This window comes from Megalobrama amblycephala, linkage group LG23, assembly GCF_018812025.1.
Source record: "Megalobrama amblycephala isolate DHTTF-2021 linkage group LG23, ASM1881202v1, whole genome shotgun sequence".
Classification (NCBI taxonomy): Eukaryota; Metazoa; Chordata; class Actinopteri; order Cypriniformes; family Xenocyprididae; genus Megalobrama; species Megalobrama amblycephala.
The window spans coordinates 25,464,496-25,486,468 of NC_063066.1; the positions used below are offsets into that span (position 1 = coordinate 25,464,496).

The 21,973-nt window shown below is 36.5% G+C and overlaps 1 protein-coding gene and 1 long non-coding RNA gene across 3 annotated transcripts; one reads left to right on the forward strand and one right to left on the reverse strand.

Moving 5' to 3' along the window:
- Nucleotides 1-725: 725 nt before the first annotated feature.
- LOC125259013 lies at nucleotides 726-21,906 on the reverse strand. The gene is made up of 4 exons (XR_007182712.1): nucleotides 21,773-21,906; nucleotides 20,442-20,511; nucleotides 1,569-1,696; nucleotides 726-1,216 (listed from the first exon to the last, which is right to left on the reverse strand). It is a non-coding gene; the product is annotated as an uncharacterized LOC125259013 (long non-coding RNA).
- cpxm1b (carboxypeptidase X (M14 family), member 1b) lies at nucleotides 4,588-21,417 on the forward strand. Of its 2 annotated transcripts, XM_048176319.1 has the most exons (15): nucleotides 4,888-5,283; nucleotides 8,413-8,625; nucleotides 8,856-8,895; nucleotides 8,980-9,089; nucleotides 9,313-9,452; nucleotides 9,548-9,632; nucleotides 10,249-10,399; nucleotides 11,965-12,053; nucleotides 13,537-13,660; nucleotides 18,282-18,478; nucleotides 19,088-19,267; nucleotides 19,430-19,724; nucleotides 20,422-20,561; nucleotides 20,692-20,794; nucleotides 20,936-21,417. In XM_048176319.1, the coding sequence occupies exons 2-15, from the start codon at nucleotides 8,605-8,607 to the stop codon at nucleotides 21,244-21,246; spliced, it is 1,986 nt and encodes a 661-aa protein (XP_048032276.1). In that variant the 5' UTR covers nucleotides 4,888-5,283; nucleotides 8,413-8,604; the 3' UTR covers nucleotides 21,247-21,417. The 2 variants fall into 2 exon arrangements, with proteins under 2 accessions (XP_048032275.1, XP_048032276.1); XM_048176318.1 differs by lacking the exons at nucleotides 8,413-8,625; nucleotides 8,856-8,895 and having other exon boundaries at nucleotides 4,588-5,283.
- Nucleotides 21,907-21,973: the final 67 nt, after the last annotated feature.

Below are 21,973 nucleotides of genomic sequence, written 5' to 3' on the forward strand. Positions count from 1 at the left end.
GTGTGTGTTTTTGTGCGAGCAGGCCCAGCAGAACATCACACATGCATTATGGGATGCTGAGTGGGCGGGAGCAGGAAGGGGACAAGAATCATGAATATTTTATACAACATGAGAGGGACCAAACTGAGGTCGTCAGGAGATCATCAGCTGAGCCCATCAATATTACATGACATCTCCACATTTATTGTTCATGGAAGGGGGAATGTCTTGGGAAGGGATTTCATCCATGTATTCTTTTCGGATGAATCAGTGGAAGTCGAGGGAGGAAAGTTTTATGGTAGGTTAAACTTTTTCTTGTAGATTTTTACATATACATGGCTGGTCAACTTGACATTTAGCAGAAACGCTCTGCTAGATATAAGATTACAACTTTTTAATTCTCAAAGTCGAAACTGCAGCACGCTGATGGCATAACGTGATGTCTTGGGAAGCCTTTGCCACCTGCTGATCACAGTTTCCCTTTCACTAAAACACACCAGATGTATTTTGCCTATTAATCTCGATTATACAATGCAAAATATAGCAAGATTTTACTTCAAAGGCTTTACATGGGAGTTAAATAATAAAAACAAATGCCAAATTAGCATAAATCTACACATGTGCAATCCTGCATTATTTTCTCTGAAAAATATCCCATGCAATATAAAAGAAATTTTACATTGAAAATATTATTATAATATTAAAATAAATATTTTAAATGAATACATTTAAATAATGAGAAGTAATGCATAATGAATAAATATATTTTAATTAAACAACATCACATTTTTCCAGTTGTTCCCCAAATTCTTCTGAACAATCCAGAGTTTCGATATTTTTATAAGCCTGCTGGAAATCAATAATTGAGCAGTGAAGTATAGCATGCTGTTAGTTTTTCAGGTGAGGGTAAGAATGAATATTTATAATTCTGTATTCCTGTAGCGTTCAGGTAGTACACCGTGGTAATGAGAGGACACATTGAGCAGATCCCGGGGAAAAAAAAAATAATGAAGCTGTACAAGAACATGAAAGAAACATCTGAAGGCACTTTACTCAGCGAATATGTCCTGTGTTTTATTTGCTGTTGTTCAAATCTCTGGTTTTAGTGTGACAGTGCGGTTTTCATCAGGATGGTTAAATTTCTCAGGCTGTGAAGGTCTATGATGAACTCCTGTGAACTGATACAGCTCACCTGCTGTATGAGCGATATTGTGGTTCATTTGAGTGATACAGTGAGCTGAAAATGAGAGCACAGAGTCAGTGTGTTTCCTAAAAATCTCTCTGTCTCGCTCCACTTCTTTTTGCGAAACAGAAACTTTGTGGCTGTGTGTAGTTTTATAAGACAGAACACTGACTTTTCAATTCACACATAACTATGATTACAGACGTTAAGATGAAGAACTGAATAACAAACTCACTTAGAGCAAATCATAAAATGTACAAGAACTGATCAGAGAGTAGCATACCAAGCTATCAATAATTCAAACAACAATCGTGCCATAAAACTCCCCATACTCGCACTCAAAGTCTTGTCCCCAGCTCTCTCTCTCTCTCTCTCTGTCTTGCAGGCTGGAGTGTGGGCCCCTCACCTGGCTTAGATCAACAGAAGTTGCTCAGCAGGTTCTCAGGTTCCCCGTGTATGGCCTGGGTCCACAGCTCTCATAGGTCATTAAAGGAGCGGCATGCTGCTAGCTCTCATACAACCGCTGCTGGGTCACTGTACAGGATGGACACACACACACACACACACACAGACTTAGACCTGCTCCTAATGAAACTCAGAACTTACAAAACAGACCAGCTGAAGAGTGCAGGGACCCAGACATCATTTTAAAAACGGTATATATGTGTATATATGATGAATGATCTACTTCTATTAAATATATTAGATAATTTAAATGATTTAAAAAAAAAAAAATACATATATACTTGTGTGTGTGTGTAATTTGCAAAATTTTATTACATTATATTCTTACGAATACTATATACAGCAGAGAAAAAGATATATTTATATATTAACTGCTTAGACCCCTAAACTTGTTTACAGCCTATAAAAACCAGGAGGCTATATTTAATTGATCTGTACAATCAAAGTCTAATTAGTAACTCAATTTATAGAGCGATAATCACAACAACTATTGCCAAGCAGACCGCTGGGAGCAATACAGCATGTTTTCTTCCAGTTTCATTGCAGTTCCTTGTACCAATCCAATTTCTTATACGCCACCTGATAAATTTATCACTTATGGTTTGACATAAATAGTTCACAAAGTACTCCAGTTTTTGCTCTAGTAAAGATGACCTCAGACAGTGTTCAATGAAGTCATGTTAACACCTATCCAGACAACATAACAGCACAACAGACACTATAGCACATATATATTTAAGGAGCGGAGCAGGTTATGAATATTTCGCAGTGTTAAGTTTCCTATTAAGCGTTGACATTTCACTCCTCACTGTAGGTGGTACTGGGGGGAAATGACAGGTTGAGGAAAGGAATTTCTATGCAAACTCTGTGTTTTTTTTTTTTTTCTTCTCACATCCGGTGTGTGTTAGAGAGAGGGGGGGTGGGAAATTCAAGAGAGAGAAAAGGGTAAATTAAATTTTTAGGAAACTACACCCTCCAGCACATAGATCTTAATATATTTTAGTTTTAGCTTTGTTCTCATGCAGACACTAATAAATGCATTCAAAATTAAAAACACTTAAAAAGCACTATATATAAATAATAAAGTAATACATCTATTTCCACCCTCTGAGTTTACCTCTATTAACCTTCAATGCATAATGCCACTAAATTACATTTTAACACTTAAATATTTATAAGAAAAAGAGAAACTAGACCAAGCATTATTTAAGAAAGAAAAGAAGAAAACAACAATCATTCTATAATTGATAGGACATAAAAGGATAAAATGTTTTAAATGCTCAGAATTGTTTGTCTGTTTTTCACATGTCTGAAATGGTTGTATGAAGTTTACTGATGCGTGTAATGCATTAATAATTGATGGTGATGTGGTCTCTAACCTCGCTACTATAGTAAAGCGCAGCGGGAGCTCAGATTGGACATGGAAGCCATTCATCAGTGAAAATAACATCTTTCAAAGCATGAACATTTTCTTATTGTTTTTAATTGATCAGCACTTGAGGACTTTTAATTTATCAAATTTGAGAATTTTATTTAGTTTTGTCCAAAAAAACTTTTAATAAAAAAAAAAAAACCTCCAATATCAGTCGTGTTTTAGGCGTTCGAGCTCCTTACGTCACATTGAAAAATACACAGTGTTTTGTCGCCATCTAATGGAATATTTGAGGTAATCATATTATTAAATTGTTTCCATACAAAGTGTTGTGCGTCATGTTTAGAAGAATTGGATACGTTACTTTGCTTATCGTTATTATATTCATGATAAATACACACACGACGAAATTGTCATTTTAGACAACTAAATTCTGGCAATGAATTATCTGGAATATGAAAGTTTCTTGAAACTCTGATTTCCTGTAACTCTTATTTACAAACGGTTAGTGAAAGAAGATGAACATGTTAAAATATCCATTGCTACAATCTGTTTTATTTTGTATTAATTTAATATTGGGGTTAGCAGCAAAATGCAAAAATTTAGCACAGGTTTTAAAGACGCCATTTGTCATTTCGGAGATTTTTTTTTATTATTATAAGAAGCAACCTATATGTCCAAATTGAACGAACATTAAAATGAAATAGGCAATTGATTAATTATATGAAATAATAATAATTAAAAAAATAATAAAAAAAGAACAGTCACTGTGTGTAAACATTGGAGAGAACGGAACAAAATTTTTACTTCTCGCACTGCTGAAGGCGGCGTTCAAATGATGACTTTTTTGACATAACAAATGTTAAGGAAATTTACATTTTTGTAATTGGGTTAAAATTACACTTTAACTGGGTAGCATGCAAAAATATGGGAAACACGAAACAGCTGTGTTGTTAATTATAATTAGCTGATTAAAAATATTTACTAGAATCAAATGAATATTAATTCAACAGGTTATGTCAAAATTATGACAATGTAATATTTTAATTGTTGGATGGATATGGCCAAGAAGGTCAGGAGCCGAAAAGGTACAGGCCAAGATGACCGATTGAGTAGTATTCAGATATCGATGTCTCTTTAATGTCTTTATACAAGGTATAAATGCATAATTTATGTTAGGTAATAGTTTATTAGACATAAAGGTCTAGGTGTGCAAAGCATGTGTTTTCCCAATGTTAACAAGCTCAACCATTCAAGTCAGCCATTTAAAAAAATAAGTCTGGTCTGTGATCGCCACTAGATGGCGCGCTGCTACAATTAATTGGGAGTACAAGCCTTCAACATTTTTTGAGTGGAAAAATATTACTAAATGTCACAGGTAACCTAATAGAATTAAAACAATATATAACATTTGGCTTGATGCTCAAAATATGTTTTTTTTTTGTTTGTTTGTTTGTTTTTTTTAACGAAAACTTTCGTCCCTAGAGAAGCGTCATTAAAGAAAATTAGTAAAGTAATGTGTAGGCCTATGGCACACATTTTCCCCTCAAATTCTCTCTCCCTCTATTCAAAGTAATATGGTCTCAAGTTTGATTTGCAACCCGAGTGGCGCGTGATTTTGCAACATTACGGGGTTCGTGCGTTCGGATAGCCTATAGCAACATTTCTGGGGAAGATTGTACAGTAGGGACTAAACAGTAAACCATGGCACCAACCGTTATACTTTTATCTTTGTTAACTTTTATTGTTGTTTTAGTTGGAGGAGTAACTAATTCACCTAATCTTAAAAAATCATCTATAGCTGCATCATATAATTTAAATGACACTCAGACAACCTCTGCAACTGGAAGCGCGAGAGCCCGTATTAAACACAGAACCACCAGCACTTATGGAAACATCTCACCTTCTAAGGTAAGCAGATTCTCCAAGGTCAAACCTACTGAGGCGACCACCAGAGCTCTGAAAACCACTGAGGGTGGCACCAAAACTCTGAAAGCCACGACATTTAAACCCACCCAGGCGACCACCAGAGCTCTGAAACCCACGACAGTGAAGCCATTCAAGTCAACTAAGGGAACCACGAAAGCTCCGAAGCCCACATTGAAATGGACAGAGGTGAGCACGAAAGCCCTGAAACCAACAACAGTGAAGCCAACAGTAACAGCCACAAGGACGACGACCACCCCTGTGCGCTTCCACACAGAGGACCTGAATGAAAACATTGATAAAAACGTGGAACGGAGAGTTTGGAACACAAAAGAAAGTGAACAACCACCAGTATTTGGTAAGTTAATGTGATTTATGCAATAATATAATGCAATTATAATTATATAATTATTGCAATACAATTTGCAGTTACAATTTTATCAATATAAAAATATAAAATTTTATCATAAACATGATAAAGGAGAAAGGAGAGTATCTATCTATCTATCTATCTATCTATCCATCCATACATCCATCCATGCTAAAAAAACACTAAACTCCCAGATTATCAGTTCATAAATATGCATGCAAGCATTGTTACATAATTCGGGCCATATTCAAACACAGCACTAATAGTCCTTTCCTGTTTCAAAAGCCAATTGGGTCACTCAGTCAGTGAGCTAGTTTTCTCCACTAAGCAAATAAACCACAGAGCTGAAAAGCATGATTTTCCATATATTATATTCAACTGCAGGAATTCTATGGTCAGAATTATGAGAGAATCTCTTGGTCATGTACCACATATTGTATCAAGTTGACTAAAATGATGATGTGTGCAAAACATCTGCTAGAAATATAAAGCTACAGTTGAAGTCTTTATTATGAAGACAGGCAACTCATTCAAGAACAAATCAATCGTCTAAATGAAACGCCACAAGCAACAGCTCATCTTTTCAACTTCTCAGTTGATCTTTTATGTTCTGCAGAAACAAACACAGCAGAATTGGGGTGTTTTATCTGATTTGTAGGGGGAGGTATTTGTGTAACAAGCCCAATTACATCCAGACCTCTCCAAACACCTCTTACAGACAAGCTGTGGCATTTTTACTCATTTCACAGCCCTGCTTTCTGTCCACTTGGAGCATAAAACAATTTAAAGAGCAACAGGACAATAGTCCAGGTCAAAGTAATTGGGCATCTAAACATTAGCAGTGCCAGGAAATCCCCCCCCCTTTCAGATGAATTGGTAAGGAATGCTGACTCCACAAACCATCAGACTGACTCACCCACAAGAACCAGATGTGCTTTTCTCTCACACAAGAGCCAGATCACTTAACATGATGTTCGGATACAAAAGTCTAAATGCAACAGGCACAATCAGCTGCAATAATGCAAACTAGTTTCAAACAAGACATTTCTGGAAATGCTATCCAAGCTTTTTGCTCGTTAAACAGTTCACAAGGTTAACTGGGAGATCTACATATAAAGATACGTTAGTGAAGAGAAGTCCTTAAATTTGCATAAAAAGATCATGAAGCCACCACCAACAGCAGTTAATGCATATGGAAATTATTCATATACAACAAGAGCAGGATTTCCTGCACAAAGGAATCCCATGCATACTGTAACTGATTTGATTTAAGGCATTTGTATACTGTATATTACTGTACTGTATATTGTATAAGTACTGTATATTTATAATAAATATTATAAACTAAACATCCTGGCAGGATGTGGTTCATCACAAGCAGTTAGTCAGTCAGTATTGCTTTTGAAAATTATATTGTTTACAAGACAAATTTATGAAGAACTAGTCAAATTGTTTATTATAGCATAAAGCTTCTGTATAAACTCAGGAAGGAAAGGGGGTTTCCAGTTCATTAGAGTAACACAAACCTGTTTAGAGAGGATTATTATTGCAAGTATACATAAAAAAATGAATACATAATGGCAAATTGGTAAAATCTTCAGGGGTATTTTATTTAGGAGGAATTACCATAGGAATGAATACTTTTTTTTTAATAAGAGCACCCAAAGCAGCCGAGTCAACCCATGTTCATATTATGACCAGTTTTGTATTTTAAAGGGTTAGTTCACCCAAAAATGAAAATAATGTAATTTATTACTCACCCTCATGTCGTTCCACACCAGTAAAATGTTCGTTCATCTTCGGAACGCAAATTAAGATATTTTTCTTGAAATCCGATGGCTCAGTGAGGCCTGCATAGCCAGCAATGACATTTCCTCTCTCAAGATCCATTAATGTACTAAAAACATCAGTTCATGTGAGTACAGTGGTTCAATATTAATATTATAAAGCGACGAGAATATTTTTGGTGTGCCAAAAAAAAAAAAAAAACGACTTATATAGTGATGGCCGATTTCAAAATGAAGCGTTATGAATCTTTTGTGTCGAAACAGTGGATCGGAGTGCCAAAGTCTTGTGATTTCAACAGTTTGGCGGTTTGACACGCGATCCGAATCGTGAATCGACACAAAAGATTCATAACATTCCAAAGCTTAATGAAGCAGTGTTTTGAAATCGGCCATCACTATATAAGTCATTATTTTGTTTCTTTGGCGCACCAAAAATATTCTCGTCGCTTTATAATATTAATATTGAACCACTGTACTGTACTCCACTGTAATATACTCACATGAACTGATTTAAATATGTTTTTAGTACATTAATGGATCTTGAGAGAGGAAATGTCATTGCTGGCTCTGCAGGCCTCACTGAGCCATCGGATTTCAACAAAAATATCTTAAATTTGTGTTTCGAAGATGAACAAAGGTCTTACGGGTGTAGAACGGCATGAGGGTGAGTAATAAATGACATTATTTTCATTTTTAGGGGAAAACTAACCCTTTAATATCAAAAAGTTGTTTTAGAGGGCCTGTGAATGATGCCCTTCCAGTGGAGTCAGAAATATCAGAATTACAAGTTCCAAGCACATGAACTACCAAGCAAAGTCATATTTACAAGTGGGAAATTAGAATTCTATATGATACACAAGTTGATGAGTTGTGGCATTGGAAGGGGTGTTTCAATTTGAGACATGGAAACATTGATCTATAATATAGATGATTTCACAAGACTCAACTAATCTCTGCAATTCTCCAGCTGTGATCCTTCAAAAGTCCTTGGCCACTCAAACTCTCCTCCTCACTATGCATTAAGACAACATAGACACACGTCCTCTTCCAGGCAGATTCATAACATTTTTAGTTGACTTAATAGTCTTAATAGACTTGGAATGAAATGTTCGAGCATTTAAAACAGGAGACGACATCCCATTGATGGTGGAAATGATAATTTTCAATGCTTTAGCTATTTTCTTACAGACATTTTCTATTTTGTGAAGTTAAAAATAGAAAATGGCTGTAAATCATCATTATAACGTACGTCTGACTCAAACATAGATGCACTCCTCTTACAAAGTTAAATTATAGGCCACATCCATCTCATTCTCAACCAATTTTGCAGGGGTTTTCACACATTGGAGTAGCAGTATACGGCAAGGATCCCAAAGGCTTCAAAAACACACAGGACAACTACAAAAGACAATATAAAAAAAGAGAGAGAGAGAGAAAGTATTTGGAAAGCGGATGGGACAAGCTGAACTCCTCAAACAACAGTTTCCTGTCTGCTCTGCAGCTGCACCAACTGTAAAATCTTATGGATGGATTACTAAAATGGGTAACACTTTATTTTACAGTGCCGTGGTTACATATTACTACATGTACTTACTATAGTAATAACAGTAAATTATGCATAATTACAACTAACCCTAAACCAAACCCTAACCCTAACTGTAACTCTATAGTAAGTACATGTAGTTAATTAATAGTACTCAGTACTTATTTGATTAATTACAATGTAACTACGGCACTGTAAAATAAAGTGTAACCCTAAAATGTTTTTTTTAGGAATTGCATTCAAAATCGACTTGGCTCAAAAATCTAAGGGGTACATGATGTGATGCTTCTGCTATCAAAGTCTTTCTATCTATTTCCTTGCTCCTCTTTAAATCATATCTCTTTGCTTTCTCAGAGTGTCCTCCTTTGGGTCTGGAGTCTCTGAAAGTTAAAGACTCGCAGATTCAGGCCTCCTCTTACAAGCGCATGGGTCTGGGGCCACACAGGGGCCGACTCAACATACAGGTGGGCCACACTGCAGAATAAACCTATATATAAACACAATACTGTCTAAAAGTTTGGGATCAGTTAAGTTAAATTAATAATTTTATTCATCAAGGACACATTAAATTGATCAAAAGTGACAGTAAAGACATGTATAATGTTACGTAAGATTGTAATATTTCACAATATTACAATATATTAACATAACCACTGTTTCATTGTTGTTGTTGTTGTTGTTTTGCAGTCTGGTGTGGAGGATGGGGATATCTATGACGGAGCTTGGTGTGCCCAGTATAAAGACCAGAACCAATGGTTACAGATAGATGCCAAGAAGCTCACACGGTTCACAGCGGTGATACTACAGGGTCGCAGCTCTATATGGAGGTACTTCATATCAATGTATATTTCTCTACCGTAATATCATAATTAAAACAAATAGTAAGTTACAATAATAACAACATGTCACTCTTATTCTGTAGCTTGGACTATGTTGAAACCTTCAAGGTTCAGGTTAGCAATGACACCATTAAATGGAAGCCATGCATGAACGGGACAGAAGAGGCGGTATGTTGTTCTCTTTATCAACTGTATTTTTTAAAAAGACAGAGAGAAAGAAAAAAGGTCTTATTTAACTTTCTTTATTTACTTTCTACACTACCAGTCAAAAGTTTGGAATGATGGAATAATGTTTTTGAAAGAAGCCTCTTTTGTTCACCAAGACTTTATTTGATGAAAAATACAGTAAAATAGTAATATTGTGAAATATTAATAGAATTTAAAAGAACCATTTTCTCTTTTAATATATTTTAAAATGTAATTTATTCCTTCAATTTTCCTACAATTTTTATCTAAAATAAACCCCCTTTTCCAGACAGTAGGTTGTGCCATTCACCTCTGCTAGTGTATATTAGCCTCAGTATCTTTGTGACATCATTATATCCATTCAGTTTCCAGCTGGCACAGGGTCTTTTGTACAAACAGAGGTTGGAGGCAGGCGCTGGCAGTAGTTGGCAGGGTTAAGCGGCTCTTTTGAAAAGAATAGCCGGCCCACTGTGGACTCCACTGTGCCAGCCTCTCGTGTGCCCTCCTTGGGCATAGACTGTGCCAGCTGCCACTGGCAAATGTCACTTGGATCGCATCAATAGGATCACTCACCAGAAGTGATCTTGTATGCTAACAGGTGTTTGAAGGGAACAAGGACAGCGAAACACCAGTCTTGGCCATTTTGCCCGAACCGGCGGTGGCACAATACATACGCATTAACCCTCAGACCTGGTTTAAGAATGGGACCATCTGCCTGAGAGCTGAAATTATGGGCTGTGAGCTGCCAGGTATTCCAAACACAAACCTTTCACTGATCTCACATATGGAAGGTCTTTATTTTACACATCATAAACCTCACTCCCCTGGCCCCAGGAGGTGTGTGGTGTTAAGGGCCGGTTACATAAGTAAATGATAACAATATACTACTGCAAATAAAAAATGGCCACAGTAAAGGCATGTTCACATCAAGGACAATAACTATAACAATAGATAGATAGAGGCTATAACTATAAATCATAGAGGAATGATATAAATCACTTTCATAATTATTTTTTTTCCAGCTGATGAACGATAAAAACATTGACAGCCAATCAGAATCAATTAAAGTGTTAGTTCACCCAAAAATTTCTGTCATTAAGTACTCATCTTCATGTCGTTCCACACCCGTCAGACCTTTGTTCATTTTCGGAACACAATGGAACAGAAAGTATTTTCGTCGCTTCATAACATTAAAGTGATAGTTCACCCAAAAATGAAAATGATACCATGATTTACTCACCCTCAAGCCATCCTAGGTGTATATGACTATCTTCTTTCAGACGAACACAATCGGAGATATATTTAAAAATATCCTTAGTCCTCCAGGGTTGATAATGGTTGTGAATGTCTGCCCAGATTTTGAAGGCATCCATCCATAAAAAAAAATAAATCCACACGACTCCAGGGGTTAATAAAGGCCTTCTGGAAAAAGGCAAATTGATGCATTTGTGTAAGACAAACATCCTTATTTAAAACTTTATAAAGTAAAATAAGGAACTTCTGGCACAACAGTCATGCGCACTCAACGTACTTCCAAAAAGCGCTAACTTCAGCGACATAGTACACAATGCCATGACGTTCCACACTACGCCATGACGTACTACGCATTATATTGTAGAATGTCATGGCATTGTGTACTACGCTGAAGTTAATGCTTTTTGGACGCATGTCAAATATACTTTATAAAGTTTTAAATAAGGATAGTTGTCTTACACAAGCACATCGATTCGCTTCAGAAGACCTTTATTAACCCCATAAAGTCTTCAAACCCCATTAGTCTTCAAAATTTGGAGGATATTTTTAAATATATCTCTGATTGTGTTTGTCTGAAAGAAGATAGTCATATTCATCTAGGATGGCTTGAGGGTGAGTAAATCATTTTCATTTTTGAGTGAACTATCCCTTTAAGGTTGAACCACTGTAGTCACATGACCAATTTAATGATGTCTTTACTACTTTTCTGGACCTTGAATATGGTAATTATGTTGCTTTCTTTTGGGGATCAGAAACCTCTCAGATTTCATCAAAAATATCTTAATTTGTGTTCCAAAGATGAACAAAGGTCTTACAGCTAAGGAATGACATGAGGGTGAGTAATTAATGACACAAATTTCATTTTTGAGTGAACTAACACTTTAAAGAGCTCTAGAATTTAAAGCAGAAGATGACAAACCTGAAGCACGCACTTAGAATAAACAGAGTTATCGTTCAATAGTGTGGATGCTAATATAGTTATCATTATGGTTATCTTTATAGTTATCAATCTTGGTGTGAATGGGCCTCAATGTTCATGAACTGTACATCGTGTTTTAAGATCCAAACAATATCTACCCATGGCAAGCTGAGGAAGGCACCAAGGACAAACTGGACTTCAGACATCATAACTACAATGAGATGAGGAAGGTGAGAAAGATGAAGCCTTTAGTTAGCATGACATATTGACCATTGGGAAATATGATATGGCTTGATACAATACCTACATATATTTAAAATTAAGTATTGTTTTGGTGATGAAAGGGAAAATAAAAATTATGATTCATAAAAAAACAATTGCTCTTTAAAGTGAGGAGCCCTACATGTTAGAACAATCCACCGCAGATTGACAGAAATGGTCTTTGAGTCAGGCTGCATGATCTAAAAACCAGCCCTGGCATGAAAACAAACATTTTCCAAGATTGTCACATCAGTATGTGAGTGCTGCCTTGCGGATCACTTGCGGTCAGTCTGACCACCATTATGCAACAGTGTCTACATTAACACAAGCCTGCGGGCAGGTAACAAAAACCACACAGAATATACACACAGAAAGTTAAAAGCACGGAATGTTTTAGTATATTCTCCAGTCCTGTATCCTCTGCTTTGTCATACACTCCTGTTCAGAAGTTTGGGATCGGTAAGATTTTTTTTTAATGTTACTGAAAGAAGTCTCTTATAGGGATAGTTCACCCAAAAATGAAAATTTGATGTTTATCTGCTTACCCCCAGCGCATCCAAGATGTAGGTGACTTTGTTTCTTCAGTAGAACACAAATGATGATTTTTAACTCCAACCGTCGCCGTCTGTCAGTCAAATAATGGGAGTGAATGGGAACACAATCAATAAGAGTCGAAAAAACTTGCATAGACAAATCCAAATTAAACCCTGCGGCTCGTGACGACACATTGACGTCCTAAGACACGAAACGATCGGTTTGTGCGAAAAACCGAACAGTATTTATATCATTTTTTACCTCTAAAACACCACTATGTCCAACTGCGTTCAGCACTCGGTTAGTGAGGTCTGATCGCGCTCTGACAGCGGCAGTGATGTCTCGCGCATATACTTCAATGAGTGCTAGACGTCACTTCTGCTGTCAGAGCGCGATCAGACAGACGGTGACGGTTGGAGTTAAAAATCATCATTTGTGTTCTACTGAAAGTCACCTACATCTTGGATGCGCTGTGGGGGTAAGCAGATAAACATCAAATTTTCATTATCATTATCATTTCATTTTCATTTCAAACTATCCCTTTATGCTCAACAAGGCTGCATGTATTTAATCAAATACCAGTAATATTGTGAAATATTTTTACAATTTAAAATAATTTTGTTTTAATATATTTTAAAATGTAATTTTCAGCATCATTACTCCCATCTTTAGAATCACATGATCCTTCAGAAATCATAATTTGCTGATTTAGTGCTCAAGAAACATTTCTTATTATTATAAACATTGAGAATGTTTGTGCTGCTAAATATTTTGTGAGTTGAGGATTTTAAAGAATGGAAAGTTCAAAAGAACAGCATTTATTTGAAATAGAAATGTTTTGTGACATTGTAAATATCTTTACTATCACTTTTAATTGAATTAATGTGTCCTTAGTGTACATCATCATTTTTCTTTCAGCTCATGAAGTCTGTGAACGAGATGTGTCCTGATATCACCCGCATTTACAGCATTGGCAAAAGCTACATGGGCCTTAAACTGTATGTGATGGAAATCTCAGACAATCCAGGCAAACACGAGTTAGGTGAGTTTGAGTCCCAACACAAGTTAACCTACCACTAACTATAGAGGGTATGCATTGACGTTACTTTCCCGCCAGAACACACCCCCTCAGCTAGACTGAAAATTGAAACTGGATTGCATGAAACTGCAAAAACGTGAGTAAAACAAATGATTATTAGTTTAACGTAACCAAAGGTTGGACTTGATATAGTGTTCCTTACAACTTACCAAAGATCCAGTGATCTATGGATATTGACATGCACCCAGGAATCTTGAACTAAATACGTATGTAACAACAAAGGGTATGTGGAATTTTGTGAATAACTAGAGTTTTCTGTGGCGCTCTTTGGGCACAGATTAGATGTGGGCACAGTTAACAGTTTTTATGCTGTAACGAGAGCAATTGGAACATAGCCCAAAAACCCTCTGCCTCTCTTTCACTCACTCTCATTCAGTCTGATTTGCCCTGACTATTTACACTGGGCAACTCTAGTGTTTGCATTGGCCTGTGGGCTAGAGATTGGTTCCTCGGTGAGTGAGGTTGCCAGCTCTGGCGGTGGTTTACTCATCTCCTGCCAGCACTCATAGCGCAGACTGGAGCCAGGGATGCAATCGCAGAAGGCCGTGGCGGCAGACCTCAAAAAGCGTCTACAGAATGAAAGTGGGAAGAAATAACCTCATCCGGCGTTATAAAATCACAAAGCATGTGGCGATTCTGTTTAAGAGGAAATTTGACTTGATTAATCTAAAGTCTCTACGGGAACAATGGAGAAATGCCAGCCTACAAGAAACCACAAGTTATGGCCTCTTTGGAAATAGATTAGATTTATGTTGGCCGTGCTTATGAAATGAGAACAGTATGAAAGTGCATTTGTGTGCTCTAGTCTTCCAAGCCACATGGATCATGTCTGAGGTCAAATAACACACCTAAATGTCATTATTGTCATAACCACTTTTTCGCAACACATTGACAGTCCTTTCATATTCAGTTTCATTGTCTGATCTCCACCCAAATGAACCATTAATCTTTTCAAATCTGTTTTGATATATAAATATAAAAGAGACAAAATGAATGCAACAGTGACCAAACACAGCCTTGATTCTCAAGTTGTATGCCTCAAACCAAATCGACCAGCTCCAACGTGAATCACAATATTAAAAAGAACAAAAAGGTACAAAACTGTGTCCTTAAAATCTGATGAAATGAACTATAATGGATCACTGTGAATGAATGACAACTAAATACAAAAATAATGGTACAATGTCAAACAACTGATTAAAATTAAAACAGATATTTTACATTTGTTGTAATATAAAAATTTTCTTCAGCTCGCTTTCAACGTACTATACTATACTGATAAGAAAAACTCCGTAAACTTGTTTTGTGAGTAAATTTAAGGGCAAACGACACCAGCCCTCTTCAAGCTATAGGATTTTAATGTTAAAAATCTTTGTGCCTAAAGCAGAATTATCATTTGATATTATTTGATATATATTTTATAAACACACACACACACACAAAAAATATGTGTCATTTGTGAGAGACTAACTCAGTTACATCATTCACAGTTTTCTTTAGAGCTGCTTTAGAGATGAACTGAACTCATTTCATATTTGATGATCTTAACACAGTTATTGAACAGAACTGAATCAACACTGAACTGACCTGACCAGAACAATGACACCGTTTTCTTTTAAGAGCTGCTGTACAGCAGAAATGAACTCTGTTTGCATCATTATTTATATAAAACGTGATTTAAAAAATTAGGCTGGAATTAAATTGAATAAAGGAAGCAAATCAACAAACCATCAAATAATAAAAACCTGAGTTCATGACACATCTGTCTTAAAAATGTATAAGTTATTGGTAAAAAAATGTTTTAAATTTTTTTATGGAGAATGATTTTTTACTTGTAGATCATGAGTACTGTGCTCTACACAGGAGAGGAGACATTCTAATTTTTTCCTAGCCTGTCTGATGGGTATATCATTTTTTTGTTTGGTTGCACACTCAATACGAATCAGTCGCTTGTTGTTTCAAGGTTTTCCAGACTTGTGCATTTCCTGTCTGCATTTAAAGGGATAGTTCACCCAAAAATGAAAATTCTGTCATCATTTACTCCCCCTCAAGTTGTTCCAAACCTATATAAATTTCTTTGTTCTGCTCTACACAAAGTGTACACTTTGACTGCCATAGTCATTTTCATTTTGGGGTGAACTATCCCTTTAAATCAATGGCATATCGATGCTGTGTTCTGGATGTGGGGGTCAAAGTTCAGTTAGTTACTTCTCTGGAAATTCCTCCTCTTTGGCGGGATGGATCATGTTTTCTCAGTGAGGCTAACGAGAGCCAGATTGCTGAGACTGAATGGGTCGACTGTTAGCCAAATAGTGCAGAGAAAGAGGAGGGGGAATTTAACCTTCCAGAGGACCTGAACCTAATGACGCTCAGTTTCACTGTCAAAACAGACGCAACTTGTGCTCCTCTTGACTGACAAAGAGGCAGCAAGCTGCAAGCCGAATCAATATTTATAGAAATAAATCAGCCAAGCTTGGTCAGATATGCACAGATGCAGCTCAAGAGCACATAAGCTATTTCCTGTTTTTGCTTAAAAATTCAGAAAGATGGCACAGTAAATGTGCCTGTTTTTTTCATTGTATCCTAAATTTCAAGGTATTATAAATGAAAAAGGCCATGAATCCCTAAATCCTTCTTTATCATCATGTAAGCATGGCTTCTCTGAGACAGATACTATTGACTACATATTCATTTTTATGTTTTAGCAAGCTACTCATTTATCAGCATTCTCAAACATGTTACATAAAAAGCATTTTCCCCCACTTCCAGTTCTACACCAAAAAGAAATTCCATGATACTTTTGACAAATGTCGGAAATGGTCAACTTACATTGGATCAAGCCTCCAGTAATATCAGTGGCTTAAAAATAGTTGCTTTTATTTTACATAATGGTAAACTACTGAATGCTGCTCACTTTCTCTCTGTAGACCAGCTATCAAACACTGTCATTCGCGAAATACTTTAATCAATGGTGGCAAATACGGTTGCAAAAAGGGTGTTTCTACAATATAATCAGAAACTGAAATTAAGTTTTTACTTTTAAATTATCCACTCCAATAAGTGTCACTAAAGTCCGTGGCTATAGAGACAGAGCGACGCGTCATAATCTGAAAACCCACCGGGGGGGGGTGCAATCCAACCGTCTCCATTGACTTTGTATTGCGTGAGGCTGCCTTCTTGCCTTTTCTGACTTATTACAAAAAACAGAACAATGTCTAAAAGCTGCTGTGTGACAAGGTGCACAGCTAACAAGCTAAAAAACCCAGAAATAATTTTCGACCCCAAAAAACGAATGTTTAAGGACACAAAAGTGGATACAGGCAGTGAGACAAAGCACAACGGGTCATATTACTATAAGAAATGCATTGGAGGGGGGCGTAATCGGTGACAGGTGAAATAATTCTTTGACATAGGTTAAAAATAATGAATGGTTTGTTTTTGTTGGTTTGTTTAGCATATGTTGTCGCCGATTACGACCCCCTCCTATGCATTACTTATAGTAATATGGCCCGTTGTGCTCTGTCTCACTGGCCTGTATCCACTTTTGTGTCCTTAAACATTCGTTTTTTGGGGTCGACAGCTTATAAAAACTTATTTCTGGGTTTTTTAGCTTGTTAGCTGTGCACCTTGTCACACAGCAGCTTTTAGGCATTGTTCTGTTTTTTGTAATAAGTCAAGAAGTTAGCTTCACGCAATACAAAGTCAATGGAGACGGCTGGATTGTTTTCCCCCCCCGGTGGGCGTGGTTTTCAGATTATAATAAATGCGCTTTGTCTCTATAGACCCTTTTCACAGACTGTGATGATGCATTTCCACAGTTATTAACAATGCAAATTTAGTCATTTTTTATTTTATTTTATGTATATTTATAACACTACACTGTGTGTTATATTACCTGGTCATTAATGCCTGCTGTTTGAGTGTTTCTAATACAATGGCTGAGGGAGTGAGGGCAAATTTGATGTCTTTCTCCCTCTTTTGTAAAGTCATAGAAACACTATTGTTTCTTTTTTCTTTTTTCTATTGGAGCAAATTGGAATGCAAAAAATATATTTGTTGTCTTCCACTTCTGAGAACCCCAGAAATTTTAAAATTGTCCACTGCCAATAAAGCAAAAACAATAGTGTAACTTCATAAGTGAAATTTAATATGTATATTGGTTGCACATATAAAGGACAACCTAAAAGCTTTGACACTTTCCTAACATTTAAGGCACTTTTTTTTGTTCTCCCCACCAGAGAGCACTAATAAATAACCCTTAAATTTTAAAACAAAATGTTGGCCTGACAAATTATAAAAAGAAATGAACTTAACATTTAACAGACAAGCAGAGATTTCTGCCTCTCTGAGCTGCTAGAGAGGGGGTGCCAGATTTCAGACACCTCTGTTAGCACACTGTATAGAGGAGGTGGAGAGAATCTGGGCAAAGCATGGAGTTACATTTCAAAACAGAGCCCCACATCTGTCTATATAAGTACCATAACACTCCTAATAACTGCACACACCTAATCTAACTTCTGTGAAGGAGCATAACAATCTAAAAACAGTTTGGCTCCCCCTGCAGGTGAACCTGAGTTCCGCTACGTGGCCGGTATGCATGGAAACGAAGTGCTCGGGAGGGAAGTACTGCTCAACCTGATGGAGTACATATGCCAAGAGTACAAACGTGGAAATCAGCGCATAGTTCACCTAGTCAAAGAGACACGCATCCATCTTCTACCCTCGATGAACCCTGATGGCTATGAAATGGCTTACAAAAAGGTAGAGTGGGGAAAGCAATGGATATTCTGGTGTTTCCAAAATATTTCTCTACCAATACCGTTTAAATGTTTTTATGTTTTTGAAATAAACCTCTTATGCTCATTGAGGCTGCATATTTTTAATCAAAAATACAGAAAAATGGTAATATTTTGAAATAATATTACAATTTAAAACAACCGTTTTCATTTTAATATATTTTAAAATGTAATTTATCCCTGTAACGGCAAACGCTAATTTTTCAGAAATCATTTTAATATACTGGTTTGATGCTAAAGAGACAATTATCATTATCAATGTCAAAAACAGTTGTGCTGCTTCATTTTTTTCAGGATTTTTTAATGAATATAAAGAAACAGCTTTTATTTGAAATAGAAATCTTTTGTAACATTATCCTTGCCAAATACTTCATTTCTATTCATTTCTTTCCGAATAATAAAAAAAAAAATCTTACTGACCTCAAATGTTTGAACCGTACTGTACATGTATCATATAACCATCATAACATTATTCATTGCACACTAAATAACCTTTATAATATAAGTAATCTTACATATTTTAAACAAGCTCAATAAATCAGCAACTTCATAAAACTTGTGTTTTATTTCACAGGGTTCAGAGCTGGCCGGGTGGGCACTGGGTCGCTATAGTTATGAAGGCATAGACATGAATCACAACTTTGCAGATCTGAACACAGTGATGTGGGATGCCATCGAACTAGAAACAGACAAGTCTAAACTAATCAATCACTACTTTCCCATTCCAGAGCACTACACTTCAGAAGACGCTATGGTAAAGTAGGCCTGTAAAGATCATATATGGGATCTCACTGATTAATAATAACACCCCTCCCATCTTTAAATTACTTAAAATGATAATTCATGTAATTTTCCCATAATATTTTAGATAAATTATTTTTGTCTTTTATAAATTATTTTGGTCTTTATATTGAAGGTGGCTCCAGAAACGAGAGCCGTCATCAGCTGGATGCAGACTATACCTTTTGTTCTCAGCGCTAACCTGCATGGAGGAGAGCTGGTGGTCACCTACCCGTTTGACATGACCAAAGACTGGGCCCCTAAAGAGCACACACCAACCCCTGATGACAGCTTTTTCCGCTGGCTGGCCACCGTTTACGCAAGCACCAACCATGTGATGTCCAACCCAGACCGAAGGCCCTGCCACAATGAGGACTTCCTTCGTTACAATAACATTATTAATGGAGCGAACTGGCACACTGTGCCAGGCAGTGAGTACTGCTGCTATTGTGGCTTTTGAGATCATGCTCTTTGCTGATAAAACTTCACATTATATATATTATATAACATACATAATATATATACACACACACACAGTGGGTACGGAAAGTATTCAGACCCCCTTAAATTTTTCACTCTTTGTTATATTGCAGCCATTTGCTAAAATCATTTAAGTGTATTTTTTTATTCAGCAAGGATGCATAAAATTGATCAAAAGCGACAGTAAAGACATTTATAATAGTACAAAATATTTCTGTTTAAAAAAAATGCTGATCTTTTGAAATGTCTATTCATCAACATTACAATAATAAGAAATGTTTAAGCAGCAAATCAGCATATTAGAATGATTTCTGAAGACTGGAGTAATGATGCTGAAAATTCAGCTGTGACATCACAGGAATAAATTACATTTTAAAATATATTCAAATGGAAAACTGTTACTTTAAATTGTAATATTTCACAATATTAGTTTTTACTGTATTTTTGATCAAATAAATGCAGCCTTGGTGAGCATTAGAGACTTCTTTCTAAAACATTACAAAAATCTTATCGACCCCAAACCTTCAGACTGTAGTGTGTGTGTGTGTGTGTGTGTGTGTGTGTGTGTGTGTGTGTGTGTGTGTGTGTGTGTGTGTTAACCCTGATTACATGCATTTAATGCTTCACGTGACCCATCTTCATCTGTAGGTATGAACGACTTCAGTTACCTGCACACCAACTGTTTTGAGGTGACCGTGGAGCTGTCCTGTGATAAGTTCCCTCATGTCAGTGAGCTGCCTATAGAATGGGAGAACAATAAAGAATCTCTCCTTGTCTACATGGAGCAGGTACAACATATCGCATACAAAACCCCAGCAACCACTAAACATTTAGCTAATGATCTTATATGCCATGTCTAGACACCTGAATATGTCAGGGCAATGTGCAACCAATGTGTTTGTCAATATTTGTCATCAGGTGCACAGAGGAATCAAAGGAGTGGTTAGGGACAAAGACACTGAAGCCGGCATCGCTGATGCCATCATCAAAGTGGATGACATCGACCATCACATAAGATCAGGTAATACTATCAATTAACAGGTAATACTATTAATTATACTAATAATTAAAAAGATGCATTAATTGAATTAAAAAAAAACATCATAAACAGTTTCATTTGTTCAATCTGTAAAAATAAAAAGATTCTCCTATCATTTTTCAGCTTTTGATGGGGACTTCTGGCGTCTGTTGAACCCGGGTGAATATGACATCACGGTGACAGCAGAGGGATATTTCCCTGCCACTCGAAGTTGCAGGGTAGAGTACGAACATTACCCCACTATCTGCGACTTCCACCTTACCAAGACACCAAAACAGCGGCTGAGAGAGATCCTGGCCAAGGGCGGCAAGATTCCCAAAGACCTGCAGCTTAGACTCCGGCAGCTGCGCATACGGAAACTGCGTGCCAGTACTAAGCTTATTAACCAACGCAGGATGTCACAGCAGCGCAGGGCTAGGGGGGCCCACAACTAGACTGACCTTTAAACTCTGACCTGCTGGCCAAGTACAGAATTAAACTGTATCAATGTCCAGGGCAAATGCAATTTAGATGGGCCTGTAAGTAGATTTGCCTTTTTCTGTGGTAACATACATTGTATATTATACATTTGAGGATTTGTAAATTAAATTTCACACAAAAATGTCTCAAAACTGTTTTATACTTTTATACTAGACACTGTTATTAATAATGTCAACGATGCTGTTGTTGGAAAGTTTGATTTTTATGCTAATCTGTGCCCACATTTGTGCATAGAGTTGCAAATACAACATCTCAGTCTGGAACTGATGTTTTGTCAAATGGTTTCTGTAGCTGTTCAGTGTTTATATTTTGTTTTGCTATATATTGTAACCTTGAAAGTCATCAAGAGCTGATATCTGCTGAAATATATACCGAATATAATGCTCATGAAAGCACTTGGATGTTTTGTTTTTAAGGAAACGAAAAATTAAATAACAGCAATAACACCACTGGTATTAAGATACACAAATAAAAACATACCTCAATATGACAAGCACTCCCAATGTCCAAATATGAGTAGTGACAGAGATCCAAATGAAATGGGAATCGTTTGTAAATAACTAAACGTTTGTAATAAAATACTTCTCGAAGTAAACAATATGAATGAACTTAGCCTACTAGTGCCGTTTATGTGGACGCGACTGTCAACAGATGGCGCTGTGGTGCTTTTGGAGATTTCAA